This window comes from Alligator mississippiensis, chromosome 1 (genome assembly GCF_030867095.1).
Source record: "Alligator mississippiensis isolate rAllMis1 chromosome 1, rAllMis1, whole genome shotgun sequence".
Classification (NCBI taxonomy): Eukaryota; Metazoa; Chordata; order Crocodylia; family Alligatoridae; genus Alligator; species Alligator mississippiensis.
Window position 1 is genome coordinate 291,162,883 of NC_081824.1, and position 16,169 is coordinate 291,179,051.

At 43.8% G+C, this 16,169-nt stretch overlaps 1 protein-coding gene across 3 annotated transcripts in view; it reads left to right on the plus strand.

Moving 5' to 3' along the window:
• Positions 1-780: 780 nt before the first annotated feature.
• The window catches only part of MRAP (melanocortin 2 receptor accessory protein), a 58,434-nt gene continuing 43,045 nt past the window's right edge, over positions 781-16,169 (plus strand). The window contains exons 1-3 of one of the 3 annotated variants that reach the window (XR_009459073.1): positions 781-1,090; positions 4,633-4,732; positions 4,945-5,068. Coding sequence is in view for 2 of the 3 variants with exons in the window: in XM_059720685.1 (XP_059576668.1) it covers positions 985-1,090; positions 4,633-4,732 (206 nt within the window). In the remaining variant the exon portion in view is untranslated. The remainder of the gene's footprint in view (positions 1,091-4,632; positions 4,733-4,944; positions 5,069-16,169) is intronic. The other 2 variants (XM_059720685.1, XM_014599030.3) reach the window with 2 other exon arrangements.

A 16,169-nucleotide genomic window follows, 5' to 3' on the forward strand; every position in this document is an offset into this window, starting at 1 on the left:
ATCAATATAAAACAGTATGGGAAGTAGTACATATTTCTCTACCTAAACAGTAGATGACACGTATAAATTTGGTAGAAGGTACGCATCTGACAAAGTAGTTTGTTGCCTACAAATGTTCATGCTGCTCTGAACTAGTTAGTCTCTCAGGACATTTTCACATGGTTCGGGGGTGAGGGAGAGGGCTCTGAGAGCTGCTCTAATTAAAGCACCCAGAGCATCTCATGTATTAGCATCCCCATGCTTCAAAATAGTGGCAGGGGTGCTTTATCTAAAGCTTGTTGAACAAGTTTTAGTTAAAGTGTCCCCGCCATCATTTTGTAGTGCGAGGACATTGATACATGAGACGTGGAGGCTGGCTGGAGCACACTAATTAGCATGCTTCAGCTGGTATCAAGTCTGCTCCGATGTGCTGTAATTACAGTGTACTGGAGCAGCCTCCCAGCTCATGTACAGGCACCCTCAGGTGCCACCCTTCCCTGCCTTCTGCCCAGTGGTGTACCATGGATCTTCCATTTGCACCCCCCCAATCCACGGCCGATCGCTAAGTGGGGAGGGAGGGTCCCCCCAACAGCCAGACGCTAAGTGGGAGCAGGGCCCGGCGGCCAATTGCCAAGCCAGGAATCACCAGTGGCAAAACTGGAAGTGCCACCAGGGGACTGAGTACCCCTGCCCCACCAGTCCGGCACCCAGGGGCATGGCCTCCCCATGCCTCACTCCCTTTGGTATGCCACTGCTTCTGCCTGACTTCAGACTAACAAGGCTAACCCCCTCTGTGTATAAGTTTAGTATTAAATGTCTGTCACAGGCTGATATTAATTTCTGCTAAGTTTTTTTAGTATCTGAGCAGTCCTTGAGCTGCAGGATGTGAGGTCTTCCAGAATGATTTACATAGGCATCAGGTACTCAGTGTCTTTTTGAGAACTCCAAAGTACAATGAAACAAAGTATCAGATCAGAGCAGAGCTGATTGAAATATACTACTGAAATGGCTAACAAAACAAACTCATCTGAGTATTACTGGTCTTATGAATATTATTGGGACTATTTTGATCCATTTCCAGTAGATGGAAGGATGTTGAAGGTTCATAAATGTAAGTACTACATGTAGCAGCTAATCTACTATGGGAAGCATTAGAAAACAGAATAGGATGACTAGTTTCTTTTACATGTGTTTTCACTTTGTAATATAGACCATACTGGAATACATATATTGGGCAATATATGCTGATTGGGTTCTAATACCAGCTGATGCTAATGGTACAATATTATTTTATTTAGTATAAAGAATGTATATTCTAGAAATATTTTGGTATTAACTCCTAATTGGAAAGACAGCTTATTGAACTCTTTATTAACTGGAAATTGTTCTGAAATGCAGATAAATGGTTTGACATATTCCTGGCTATTTTGTACAGTAGAATAACAATAGATTAATATGCTTACAGATTTGCCAGTTATCTTTCCTTCTTGAAATACAAGGTTTGCACTGAAATTTTTGTGCATTTTTATATATTATTGAAAAAGAAGCTGTATTTTGATCAGTTAGGAAGAGCCACAAATTGAATACACATTTGCTACTTATTTCCTTATTTCTTTAATCTGGCATTCCTCTTTAGCTCATCATCGTGATCTCTATCATTTCATAATGCATTATAACAGCTATCATAGTGCTATGAAAACTTAAAAGCAAGTTGAACTATGAATCCTGTATTTAAAATACTGCACAGCAGGGGAACTAGATCCCTGTACCTTTTAGATATTTATTTTTAGTTGATGGTAAACTAAGTGTCATGCACCAAATCCAAGTATATTAATGTAACCTGGAGACTAATAATCTTTGTTTTCCCCAAATATTGAGTTTTAAATGTAGTCTGAATCAACATAACTGATCAAATTATTGAGGCATTCTGGTGACTGATTTAGCAAGTACTTAAGTGCTTTGTCAAATCAGGCCCCAAATGATTTACATAGTGGGCAGAATCCCTGAAATGGAATTAGAGCTACATATTTCAAATGGTACCTGATTTTTATTTAAATATAAAACTCTTGTCTAAATCTTTATGTTTTCCTCCTCCTCTTTTTAAATTGTCTGCCCTTAAATGCCATGGAACTAATATACTTTTACTATGGATGAACCTGAATCCAGATATGAAGGCAAGATTTTTTTTTTCCCTTCTACTAATAGTATTAATTGGTTGTACTCATTTTTCACTAAAACAATTTTTAAAAAACCAAACTACCTAGGTTACCCTTTAATCTGTTTGGTTGTAAAAGACAACATTAATGATAACTGTAAAATATAGTAATACAAAAGTGTCTTATAATGAAACAGTTGAAAACCATTATTGCAAACAAGGGAAAAATCCCAGTTTTGAGAGACTAAAAACACTCTGGGAATTTCAGTTTCTTCTTGAAGAGATCAGTGCCCTCCCCCCCCCCAAGTCTGTAGCAGTTCTGCTATCCTCCTGAATCACTAATGTAAATAGTTTTTTCTAGGTTAGCTAAAGTGAATGCCATGAACAAAATTATTACTAAGAAACAAACCTGCTTTGGTTTGCATGAATCTAAGTGGCCAGGCTCTGTTTACAGAGGTTTTCAGCATTTCAGGCCTTTGCATAGAGTGCAAATACACTCTTTTTCACAAGAACTCCCTAGCTCCTACTTTACAGATTTGGGGTACTCTAAGAGCCTGGTACTCTAACTCCCATTTTCCATTTCTCTAATATTTCTGGGGCACTATCTGGCTTCTGTCTCACATTTTTGTGGACTTCAGAGATGCTGTAAAGGGTTGCCTCCTCACATTTAGTGTCCAGGGGGGCTGTATGGTAGAGCCAGGCTCTCTCTCATGTCTTTGAACGGATCTTGAGGGAGTCTTAAAACCCCAGTTTATAGGCTCCTCTTTACATTTAGATTGACTATTGCTTTTACTCTAATATCTTGGGACCTTCTCACAATTGTTTTACAGAGTCCTCTTCTTAAGAAGACTCTTTACAGGTGAGCTCTAACTTTAAATTGTTAGTAAAGTTAATAAAATAGTCTCCATAACAAATCAGTAGCTCTAACAGCAACACATTCTGAATGTTATGAATGCAAGCATAAGATCTTACATATTCAGTTTAATTCAAAGAACATCAATGTTTTTTGTCCTGTGAGGTAAAGATTTACTTTATCTTAGTCAATATTTGTCTTGTGAGCCAGTGACCCCTGCTTTTTCCTCACCAGAAGCAAAAGTGCGTACAGGACAGCCAGTGATCTGCTCTTGGAACCCAACAGTATTAAGGCATGTCTACATGAGACATTTATTGTGCAGTAGTAGACTAATTAGCTCTGCAGTAAACATCTCAGCATTTACACATGTGCTCCTATTAGGCTGGAGTAAACTAATTTCCTCTGTGGCAGAATAGTACTTGTAAATACTTGTAATACTAAATACAAGTCCTATCCTGCTACAGAGTAAAAAACTCCACAGCAGCTCATATGTAGACACTGGAAGGGCTGACTAGGGCATGAGGGTGTTTCAGTATGGGGGCTACCTGCTGGCTAGCCTATGCTGAAGCTCCCTCGTGCCATAACCAGCCCCTTTACAGCACACCAAGCCAGGGGGAGCAGCCATGGGCTAGCAGGCTAACCCCCTGGTGCCCCCTGCCAGCCAGGGATGCTCTGCCCAGGCTCCACATGCTGCACATGAATAAACTGCGGAGCTTATTGTGCCAGAGTTAATTGCTTTCAGGTGCACATTCAAATGGTGCACCCAGGAGCTATAAACTACAGAACAATAAGCTCTGCAGTTTATTCATGTGTCACAATTGCACATATAGAGGCACCCACTGCACTGACCCCAGTGGAAAACATTGCTGAGACCATTACTAGAACACTTTGGCTACAAGAGACCATCCAGTCCTTGTTATGACACTATAAAACTACTACAACTAAATATTAAAGCACAGATGAAGAACAACTGCTACAGATGTCAGAGCTACTTCACAGTCTCTTCCATTAGACTAACATGCCACTAGAATCACAACTGACATCAGTTTTCAACAAGCTGTCTTCTCTATCCTGAGAGTCTAGAAGGCCAATATTTACGTGCCTAGTTACAAAAGTTTTTCATGGCAAATTCCATCCTTTAAATGGATTCAGAGTTCCCTTGGAGTTTAACAGGTGTTGTCCTCACTTAGCAGAGAATAGAATTTTGCTCAGTCCATAAAGCTAAGCAGCATGGGAATGGTTTCCTTTTAAACTGGCTGTTTTTGTCTTGTGACTATGTGGAACTGAATTCTGCAATATGCAAATTGCTAAAATTCTCAAAATCCTCCTCAGTGCAACATATTGCTTGCCCAAAAATATACTTAGTGCTGACCTTCCTAGTGGTTAGAGCATAGATCCAGGATTAGATTCCTTTGTTTTATTCCTAACTATACTATGGACTGGCCTGCTATGAAATTTTGTATAAGACATAACTCATTTCTGCCTCTGTTCTCCATCTACAATAGACTCTTTCTTATGACTATAATTGTGACCTTCTAATTAATTAAATAGTATAACATACTCTGGGATCATACAATGTGTTTGCTTTATTTTTCATTTTTTGATTCATGATCAGTGATACAGCATGTTGTGTTTCATTTAACAGATTCAATTGTCATAGCCTTTTGGGTTGGACTTGCTGCATTCTTGATGTTTCTCTTCCTCATTTTGCTCTACATGTCCAGATCTGGATCCACACCAGTAAAGTATGTAAGGCTCTTTTACTACAAATAAGCTATAGACTAACAAGTTTAATGCCATCAGCAGCATCCAATAGAGATTAACCTTCCTGAAGCAATAGAATTATCATAGCATTAATTGTTTATTGCCATTCATAAAGTAGAATATATTGTTGGTCATCTGGTCTATGTAAAGGATTATTTCTCAACCAAATACTATTCTATATTCTTTTTTCAAGATCTAAATGAAAATATAAAATCATTACTGAAAAGGTTTACAGATGAAAAAAGACTGGAGAAATGGTAAATAGGAGAGAGAATAAGCAGGCCATCTGTATTGAGTAAACTGGATTGCTTGGTAAGGTGGGTGCAGTCAAGCAATATTATGTTATAATAAAGCCAGTCACACAGTCACATGTTACAGGAACAAAGAATGCATCTCAGGTAGACAGGGTTTTGCAACTATACCCTCAAAAACACTGAAAAGGATCTTGGAGTCATGGTGGACAAGCAATTGAACACAAGCAGCCAGTGAAAATATGAAATCTTTGAATGTATAGAGAAAAGGGGGTGTTTAATCAGAATAGGAAGGTTATATCATGACATTGTTTAGACCATCAATAAAAAGTGCCCATTTTCACATGTACACTTTAAAAAGGATATTGCAAAATTGGAAGAGGTTCACAAGAGAGCAACAGGCCTGATACAAGGTTTATAGAAAACATGTTTTAGAAGAATTCCATCTTCCTTATCAAGGAAAAATGACTTGATGGTTTATAATAAGCATGTACATAGCAAGAAGATGTATGATTTATTGAAAGTTTTTCTGCACCAGTCAAGGGCAAATTTCATAACAATATCTAATGTCTCAAGGTTGAAGCTAGGCAAAGGAAATAGTGCATGATTTTGAGTGAGTGAAGTTAATCACTGAAATAATGTCTTTATACCAAGGTTGGAATTCTTTCCAAAAAAAACAAATACATGTTCTAGTTCAACCTCAGATTATTTGGCTTAATTACTGGGTGAAATTCTATGGCCTGTGGGTGTGGACAGAAGTAAACAACTGAAACAATTCCTAGTGTAAAAGGCTTGGAAACATTTTTAAAAGTATCATTATGAACAGCTGAACCCAACTACTGGCCCTATAGCTCTCCCCAGTTGGAGCGCTTCAGAATTGCCACTCTCCAGACTACAGGGGGCTGTTGCTGCCAACTTTCTTGGTCCTTCAGTTTCCATCTATAAAGCTCCCTAAGTGCCTCCATTTATGGCACTAGGCATGCACACAACCACTCAGGTCTTGACACTGTCAGAATACTAGTATAGGTCATTAGCCTCTCAGTCTGCTCTGCTAGCTTTTATGTATCCCAGCTTTTATGTATTCTTAGGCACCTAAATCTCCCCAGGTATTAAGAAGGGTAGAGTGGCACCTTAGAAACTAACTCAAAGAAGCATGAGCTGTTGTAGGTGACAGCCTATTTCTGGTTTCTGAACTAGTTTTTACAACCCCAGAAAGAGACCTTGGAGTCATTATTCAAAGCGGTCTAAAAATGTCAGCTCAGTGTTCAGTGGCAACCAAAAAAGCCAATAAAATATTGAGCATCATTAAGAAGGGAATAGAAAACAAAACAGATAGCATCATCATGCCATTATACAAATCCACATCTTGAATACTGTGTGCACATCTGGTCCCTGCATCTCCAAAGGATGCAGTAGAATTAGAAATGGTCCAGGGAAGGGCAACCAAACTGATCAGGGCTATGGAGCAGTTGCCATACCAGGAGAGACTGAAAACCGTTCAGTTTGGAAAGGAGAAGGTTGATGGGGGATAGATGATAGAAGTCTATAAAATCATGAAGGGGGACCAAGTGAACAGGGAGTTTGTGTTCATCAAGTGCCAGACTTCTAGAAGTAGGGAGTACCCACTGAAATTATTAGACAGATTTAAAACTAACAAAAGAAAGTACCTTGTTATGTGGTAGGTGGTTAACTTGTGGAATTCATTGTCACAGGAGGTGGTAGAGGTTCAAAAAAGGTTCAAATAGGCAGGTTCAAAAAGGGACTAGACAAATTCATGGATGATCAACCTATTAATAACTATTAAACAGAATGGTTGGAGATGTTTTTTCTAGTGTCTCTAAACCAATGGTGGTGAATGCCATGGAGGGTAATGCAGAAGGGATAGAGCACTCTAGATATACCTCTTTCGATGCTCTCTCCCTAAAGCATTCACTCCTGCCACTGTGGGAGGCAGGATACCGGGCTAGATGGACTATTGGTCTGACGCAGTATGGCACGTCTTATGTTCTAATGTTTATTTCATCCAGTGCCATGATGGGCTTGCAGACAGCAGGAGTACTACATAGAAATAAATACATTACTTTATTTTAAATGATTTTAACATTATTAAATAGATATAATAAAATAATTACATCTTTAAGTTAATATAATGAAAATATAAAAATCTATAAAACCATGTATTTTTATTTAATATAATTAGATGAAATTCATCAAGGACAAAGGAAAAGTCCTGCACTTGGGGTGGAATAATTGCATGCACAAATACAAACTGGGAAATAATTGGGTAGGCTGTAGCCCAGCCAAGAAGGACCTGGGGATACAGTGGTTGGTTTGGTGGCCTGGGGACAAGTATGCAACGGCATTGCAAAAAAACTCTAAAAACATACTGGGTTGCATTAACAGGAGTGTCACTTGCAAATCAAGGGACGTGATTCTTCTGTTCAATTTGGCACTGATGAAGCCTCGCCTGAAGTACTGTGTCCTGTTTTGGGCCTACACTTTGAGAGAGATGTAGACAGATTAGAAAGAGTCCAAAAATGATTGTAGGCAACAAAAATGATTGCAGGACTAGAAAATATGGCTTAGGAAGAAAAGCTGAAAGAATTAGGGTTGGTTAGTCTGGAGAAGAGAAGACCAAAGTGGGACTTGATAACAGTCTTCAACCTGAAGGGAGATTATAAAGAGAATGGAGCTAGCAATTTCTCTGTGGCTGCAGTGGACAGAACTAGAAGCAATGGCCTCAAACTGCTGCAAAAGGAATTTAGGTTGGAGATTAGGAAGAACTTTTTGTCTATGAGAATGGTCAAGTTTTGGAACAGGCTACCAAGACAAGCCATGCAATCTCCATCCCTGGAAATTTAAGAGCAGTTTAAATAGACACTTGACTGGGATGGTTTAGTCAGGAGTGATCCTGGTCTGAGCAGGGGGCTGGACTAGATGAACGCATGTTTTTATCATCCTGCGTTAGGGTGACATAGTTAACTTGGATTGCTATAGGACCATGCAGATATAACTGTTATGGCATAACTGTTCAAATATGCTCCTGGGCAGTCTTCTCCCCACCCCCACATTTAACATGTTTTAAAAGTACATTTATCAGTAACCTTGGACAGTTCTAGTGACAGGGTCTGACACAAAGTACACAACCCAGATTGACAAAGCACACCAGTTTGCCTAGTAGGTTTACAGATCTAAGAGTGACAGAAATTTTGAACTTTGCCTAAGTACAGACTTGAGCCTTTCCACGTTAATTTATTTTGTTTGTTGCTGGCTTCTTTGGGAAACAGGTTTATGCAACATGGAGTTTGGGACTCTGACCCCTTCTGCTCACTACTTGATCAGGAGGCAAAAAATTCAACTCAGCAATTAGGTGGAGGTTCAAAATTAGATCACAAAGAAGCATGGATAAACAATAGCATAACAGAATAGTAAAAGGGAGCCCTATTAGTCTAATTTATTGGCACCCTATGGCCCTTGGTACATTAACAAAAGGTAATAGTAAGAATGAAAAAAGGCAGCTTGCCCAATTAAACTGAGAGGTAGGAAGCAAACTGATTTCCAAACAAAACGCAAACAATATAGACAAATGTGGAAATCGACATAAAATTACATGGTAACCAAGGCAAGCTCCCGTTCATTTGGAGAGCCTAAAGAACTGGCAAGAGAAGCTTGCATGTAAGGAAGTCTCACAGGAGAGAAAGATTCTTCATCACGAATGCAGAGTAATTGCAGGACTTTAGCTGAGCTTCACTTTTATATGGTGTTGTTGAGAGAGAACAAATACCAATATTTTACTGCATACAGCATGCCCCCCAAGTAAAATCTTGTTTTTGGAAGGCAGGATACAGAAAACAAGATTTTTCCAGAATAATGGCTGACTGTGTGACAGAGTAAGTCCCCCTGGGACCACATAATGTTCTGGAAGCATGGCATCCCAGGAGATAGTCTGGGTGAGGCAGCAGAAACTTCCTGCCACATGACGGCTGGGAGCAGAAAGCAGAACAGCAGATTGGGCCAGGGAAGGGATTGGACTGGCACTTGGGGAGAGTGTGGCGCACTCCAGCCAGAAAGGTTGTCCCCACACTGGTCTAGATGAGGTCTAATCAGTGCCAAGTAGAGGCACTATCACCTCTTGCGTCTTGCACCTAATGCTTCTATTGATGCAGCCCAAAACCTCATTTGCCTTTTGTGTGGTGTGTCACACTACAAACTCACACTGAAGCTATGATTCACCAAGACTTCAAGTTCTTTCCCCATTACAGCTGTCATCCAGCCACATATCACCCATCTTGTATTTGTGGTTTTGACTCTTCTTCCCAAGGTGCAGCTCCTTGCATGTGTCAGCAATGAACTTCATTCTGCTGGCTCCCAATTTTATATCATCTGAAAATTTGCTCAAGAAGCTCTCTGTTCCAGCCTCTACATCATTAATAAACATGTTAAATTACACTAGGCCCAGGACAGACCCCTGTGGGACTCCACTTGTAGCCTCCTGCCATTCTGACATGGATCCATTTATAATTACCCTTTGCTTGTGGCTATTGAGCCAGTTGTTTATCCACCTTATAGTAAATTTGTCAAGCCCACATTTCTCCAATTTATGGGAATGTTGTGTGGCACTTTGTCAAAAGGTTTGTTGAAATCCAAATACACTATATCCACAACATTCCCTTTATCCATGTAACAAATGCATTTACCCAACTCCAAGATGACTTTGAATTTAAGATGACCCCCTGCCAATAATTAGATTCTATACAAGGAAAATTATAAATTTGAATCTAATGATTGGAAGCTCATCCTTCAGCACTCTCCCCCATCCTCCCCTCTCCCCCCAACACTGCATTTTCTCCCACACATGTCTCCCAGCCCACACTGTGTGGTCTCCCCTGAACTGCCCCTAATGTATGTCCCCCTCTCCCATCACAGAGGCTACCCCATTGCACAAGGAGCCACAGCCAGGCAGCAAAGACAACAACAGCTCCAGCTCCAGCCTGGCCCAGGGCAGGTGGTGGCCATGGTTCTAGCTCCAGCCCTGGATTCAGATTCAGGCTGGGGTCAGGGCAACAGCAACCACCTGCTCTGGGCTGGGACTCGAATCCAAAACAAGACATCCACCTGCCCCACATATTGAATGGGCAAAAACCTCATCTTGGATTTGAGCTGTGTTTGTTTGACACGATTACAAGCACTCGTGGTACTCTGGCCAGGTGACAGTGGAGTGGAAAAGGGTTAATGTCCCCATTTTCAAAAAAGGGAGGAAGGAGGACCCAGGAAACTATAGACCCATTAGTCTTATCTCAGTCTCAGGGAAGCTCTTTGAGAAAATTATCCAGGAGCACATCTGCGGGGGACCAGCAGGAGAGATTATACTTAGGGTCAACCAACATGGGTTCATTAGGGGCAGGTCCTGTCAGACCAACCTGGTTGCCTTCTATGACCAAGTCACAAAATCTTTAGATGCAGTGTCGCAGTGGACGTAGTCTTTCTGGACTTTAGGAAGGCCTTCGACACTCTCTCTCACCACACTCATAAAAAAATTAGGCAACTGTGGCATCAATGCCTACACAGTCAGATGAGTTGCAAATTGGCTGGAGGGTCGCACCCAGAGAGTGGTGGGGGATGGGTCATTTTTGACCTGGAGGGATGTGGGCAGTGGGGTCCCCCAGGGATTGCTCCTCAGGCCCGCACTGTTTAACATCATCAGCGACTTGGTCAAGGGGTTGAAAAGCACCTTGTTCAAATTTGCAGATGACACTAAGATGTGGGGAGAAGTGGGCACGCTAGAAGAGAGGGACAGACTGCAGCTAGATCTGGACAGGTTACAGGGGTGGGCAGATGAGAATAGAATGGGATTCAATAGTGACAAGTGCAAGGTACTGCACCTGGGGAGGAAGAACCAGCAGCATACCTATAGGCTGGGTAACTCTCTTCTTGTCAGCACAGAGGCAGAAAAGGATCTTGGAGTCATTATTGATTCCAAGATGAACATGGGCAGCTAATGTGAGGACACAGTCAGTAAGGCTAACTGCACCTTGTCATGCATCCACAGGTGCATCGTAAGCAGGTCCAAGGAGGTGATCCTCCCCCTCTATGCGGCACTGGTCAGGCCGCAGTTGGAGTACTGCATCCAGATCTGGGCGCTGCACTTCAGGAGGGATGTGGACAGCATTGAGAGGGTCCAGAGGAGGGCCACTTGCATGGTCAGGGGGCAGCAGGGCAGGCCTTATGAGGGGAGGCTACAGGACCTGAACCTGTTCAGCCTCCACAAAAGAAGGCTGAGAGGGGATCTGGTGGCCATCTATAAACTTACCAGGGGGGACCAGCAGGGAACGGGAGAGTCCCTTTTCCCCCAAGCACTACCAGGAGTAACTAGGAATAATGACCACAAGTTGACAGAGAGTAGGTTCAGGCTAGACATCAGGAGGCTCTACTTCACAATCAGGGTGGTTAGGACCTGGAACCAACTTCCAAGGGGAAGAAATAGATGCGGGGCTCCTGAGGCAACTCTCGGAGACCATAAAAGCTAAAGAGGCGGTAGTCATAGGGGACCTAAAATACCCAGACATCTGCTGGGAGACGCAGACAGCCAGGTCCCATCGCTCACGCAGGTTTCTAAGCTGTGTACAGGACCTCCACCTGACACAGGAGGTGCATGGTCCCACTAGGGGGAATGCCATACTGGATCTGGTATTGGCAACGGGAGATGACATGAAAGGGCACCTCCAGATCGGTAGCCATTTGGGAGACAGTGATCACCTTATAATAGAATTCAACATAAGACAGCGAGTGGGTAAGGTAACTAGTAGGGTGAAAGTGCTAGACTTTAGGAAAGCTGATCTCAATGCACTCAGGCGATTAGTCAAGGAAACACTGCAGAGTAGGAGTTTTGATGGGATGGGAGCCCAAGAAGGGTGGCTGTGCCTAAAGGAAACGATCCTTCGGGCACAAAGCAAGACGATCCCCGAGCGAGGCAAAAGAGGGAAAGGGGCCAGGAGGCTTCCATGGCTGACCAGAGAAATCCAGGGCAGCCTAAGGGCCAAAAGGGGAGCACATAAAAAGTGGAAACAGGGTGAGATCACTAAAGATGAATATACCTCCTCTGCTCGTGCTTGTAGGGAGGCAGTTAGGCGGGCCAAAGCTACCATGGAGCTGAGGATGGCAACCCAAGTAAAAGACAACAAGAAATTGTTTTTTAGATATATTGGGAGTAAAAGGAAGGCCCAGGGAGGAATAGGACCCCTGCTAAATGGGCAGAAACAATTGGTGACAGACAGGGGGGACAAGGCTGAACTCCTCAACGAGTTCTTTGCCTCAGTGTTCCTAAGTGAGGGGCACGACAAGTCTCTCACTGGGATTGTAGAGAGGCAGCAGCAAGGCGCCAGACTTCCATGCGTAGATCCTGAGGTGGTGCAGAGTCACTTGGAAGAACTGGATGCCTTTAAGTCGGCAGGCCCGGATGGGCTCCATCCGAGGGTGCTGAAGGCACTGGCCGACATCATTGCAGAGCCACTGGCGGGAATATTCGAACGCTTGTGGCGCACGGGTCAAGTCCCGGAGGACTGGAAAAGGGCTAACGTGGTCCCCATTTTCAAAAAGGGGAGGAAGGAGGACCCGGGCAACTATAGGCCGGTCAGTCTCACCTCCATCCTTGGTAAAGCCTTTGAAAAAATTATCAAGGCTCACATTTGTGAGAGCCCGGCAGGGCAAATTATGCTGAGGGGAAACCAGCATGGGTTTGTGGCGGGCAGATCATGCCTGACCAACCTAGTCTCTTTCTGTGACCAGGTTACGAAACGCCTGGACACAGGAGGAGGGGTGGATGTCGTATACTTAGACTTCAGGAAGGCCTTCGATACGGTATCCCACCCCATACTGGTGAACAAGTTAAGAGGCTGTGATGTGGATGACTGCACAGTCCGGTGGGTGGCGAATTGGCTAGAGGGTTGCACCCAAAGAGTCGTGGTAGATGGGTCGGTCTCGACCTGGAAGGGTGTAGCAGTGGGGTCCCGCAGGGTTCGGTCCTTGGACCGATATGCTTTAATGTCTTCATCAGTGACTTGGACGAGGGAGTGAAATGTACTCTGTCCAAGTTTGCAGATGACACAAAGCTATGGGGAGAAGTGGACATGCCGGAGGGCAGGGAACAGCTGCAGGCAGACCTGGATAGGTTGCACAAGTGGGCAGAAAATAACAGGATGCAGTTCAACAAGGAGAAATGCAAAGTGCTGCACCTAGGGAGGAAAAATGTCCAGCACACCTACAGCCTAGGGAATGACCTGCTGGGTGGCACAGAGGTGGAAAGGGATCTTGGAGTCCTAGCGGACTCCAAGATGAACGTGAGCTGGCAGTGTGATGAAGCCATCAGAAAAGCCAATGGCACTTTATCGTGCATCAGCAGATGCATGACGAATAGGTCCAGGGAGGTAATACCTCCCCTCTATAGGGCGTTGGTCAGACCGCAGTTGGAGTACTGCGTGCAATTCTGGGTGCCACACTTCAAGAAGGACGCGGATAACCTGGAGAGGGTCCAGAGAAGGGAAACTCGTATGGTCAAGGGCCTGCAGACCAAGCCCTACGAGGAGAGACTAGTGAAACTGGACCTTTTCAGCCTCCGCAAGAGAAGGTTGAGAGGCGACCTTGTGGCTGCCTATAAGTTCATCACGGGGGCACAGAAGGGAATTGGTGAGGATTTATTCACCAAGGCGCCCCCGGGGGTTACAAGAAACAATGGCCACAAGCTAGCAGAGAGCAGATTTAGACTGGACATTAGGAAAAACTTCTTCACCGTTCGAGTGGCCAAGGTCTGGAACGGGCTCCCAAGGGAGGTGGTGCTCTCCCCTACCCTGGGGGTCTTCAAGAGGAGGTTAGACGAGTATCTAGCTGGGATCATCTAGACCCAGCACTCTTTCCTGCTTATGCAGGGGGTCGGACTCGATGATCTATTGAGGTCCCTTCCGACCCTAACATCTATGAATCTATGAATCTATGGTGCTAGCTCCTACCCTGGGGGTCTTCAAAAGGAGGCTAGATAATCACCTAGTCAGGGTCATTTGACCCCAGCATCCTTTCCTGCCCATGGCAGGGGGTCGGACTTAATGATCTGCTCAGGTCCCTTCCGACCCTACCAACTATGAAACAACTATGATTTGTACATCCATGCTGGCTGCTCGTGATCAGCCTTTCTTTCTACAGATGCTTGCAAATGGACTTCCTTCCTAATATGCTCTAGTAACTTCCTGGGTATTGAGGTGAGGCTAACCAGTTTTTAGTTTCTTGGATCTTCCTTTTCATTTTTTTAACAGGGAGGGGATGCTATGTTGGCTCTTTTCCAGTCTTCTTGAACCTCTCTCATCTCCCGTAAGTTTGTAAATATTATTGCCAATGGCTCTGAGATCTCCTCTACCAGTTTCATCAGTATCCTGGGATGAAGTTCATCAGGCCTTGCTGACTTGGGTTCATTCAGGCCCATCAAAAGCTCTCTGACTGGTTCTTTCATCAGTTCATCCCTCAGTCCATCTCCTTCTTTATCTAAATAATCCCTGTTAGCTGTCTGGTTGCAGCCTATTTTTTTTGTGAAAAGTAAGGCAAAGTAGTTGTTGAGTGTTCCACTTTCTTTGCATTTTCTATTAAGAGTTCACTCTGGCCATGTAACACTGGACTCACAACTTCTTTGGTCTTTCTTTCCTGGTGAACATACTGTATATCTACTCAATTAGAAGATGAGGGGTTTTTTTTCCCTATTTAACATGGGGAAAAAAGCCCCTCACTTTACAATTGAGTATGAGGCAGCAAGGAGTAGGCAGCTGCTGCAACTCCAGCCCCAACCTGGGCCACAGCTATAGTAATCACCTTCCCCTTCTCTCCCACAACCCTCATTCCCCCACTGCATTGCTTCTCCCTCTCTCTCCCCATCTGCCACACTCTTCCTTACGTTCCCCCACCCCCTGCCCCATTACTACCCCCTCTCATCACCTCTCCCCCTACTGCCTGCAGTACTGGAGGATACACAGTTAAGATACTCCTCCCATAATTAGATTCCATACATGGAATCTGATACATTCCTTACATTATAAATTTCCAAGTATATAATCTAATGGGGGCATCATCTAAAATTCAGAGCTGTCTTGTATTCAGATAAATATGGTATTGGTAGAACCTCTTCTTGTCCTTAACAGAAACAGCTCATTCTTCATTTCTGCTTTCCCAATTTTGTCTTGGCATGTTCTTGCTATTTCCTGGTACAATTCCTTGGTGACCTGCTCATCTTTCCCATTTCCTCTATGCTTTCCTTAAGCATAGAGGAGACATCTTAGAAGCTCCTTGTGCAGTCACTTATGTTTCCTGTCATTCTTCTTGTGCTTCCAATATGTCATACAAGGTTAGGTCCTAGAGTCAACCCTTGGAAGGGCAGTAACAAGACTGTTAGTTCTTTACTGCAAATAGTTATTTATATAACTTCCTGTTCATAGGGGAGAGGGACAGACATTACACATAAACCGGTTTGAAAATGGCTGAAACCAGTTTGAGATAAACCTGGTTGACTGTAGTATCAGACTTAACTGATTTGGCTCAAACCAGTTTATGCAATGCCTGTCCCAGACCTCTTTCTGATTTAAGTTAAATCAGAATCCCCCAGCATCCCAGATGCTTTGCAACCCTGGGCAGGGCTCTGCTCTCTGCTCCAGCCCAGCAGCGCTGGCTCCTCCCTTCTGCTCTCTGGCTGCCACTCCAGCAGAGGCAGAAGGTACACGGCATCTAACTGGCTTCCTCCTGCTCTCCCCCCGCCCACTCCCTGCTTCAGCAGGGATTCACCCCTCCCCTCTGCCTTACACAAACACCTCTCAGCATTAGCTAGCATACCACATACTGGCTACGGTCTATGCTGTAGGAGACAGGACAAGGGCAGACAAGGCAGTGTCTGCTTAGGGCTCTTTGGAGCTAATAAACAGGTTGCTGGTAAGGTCCCTCCTTGGGAAAAATTGTTTAAGAAGACCTTGAACTAATGAGAGATCCTTTTGTTTTTCGGATGCGGTAATAAATGGTCCCCATGTAACTCCCTGCTGTGTAAGTAAATGCTGTGTAAAATCCCTGTGACTCCCTTGCTGGTCAGTGGGGGGGGGGGGGGGGGACCCCTCCCTAATCAGAGCCATCCTGCTGGGACCTGGCC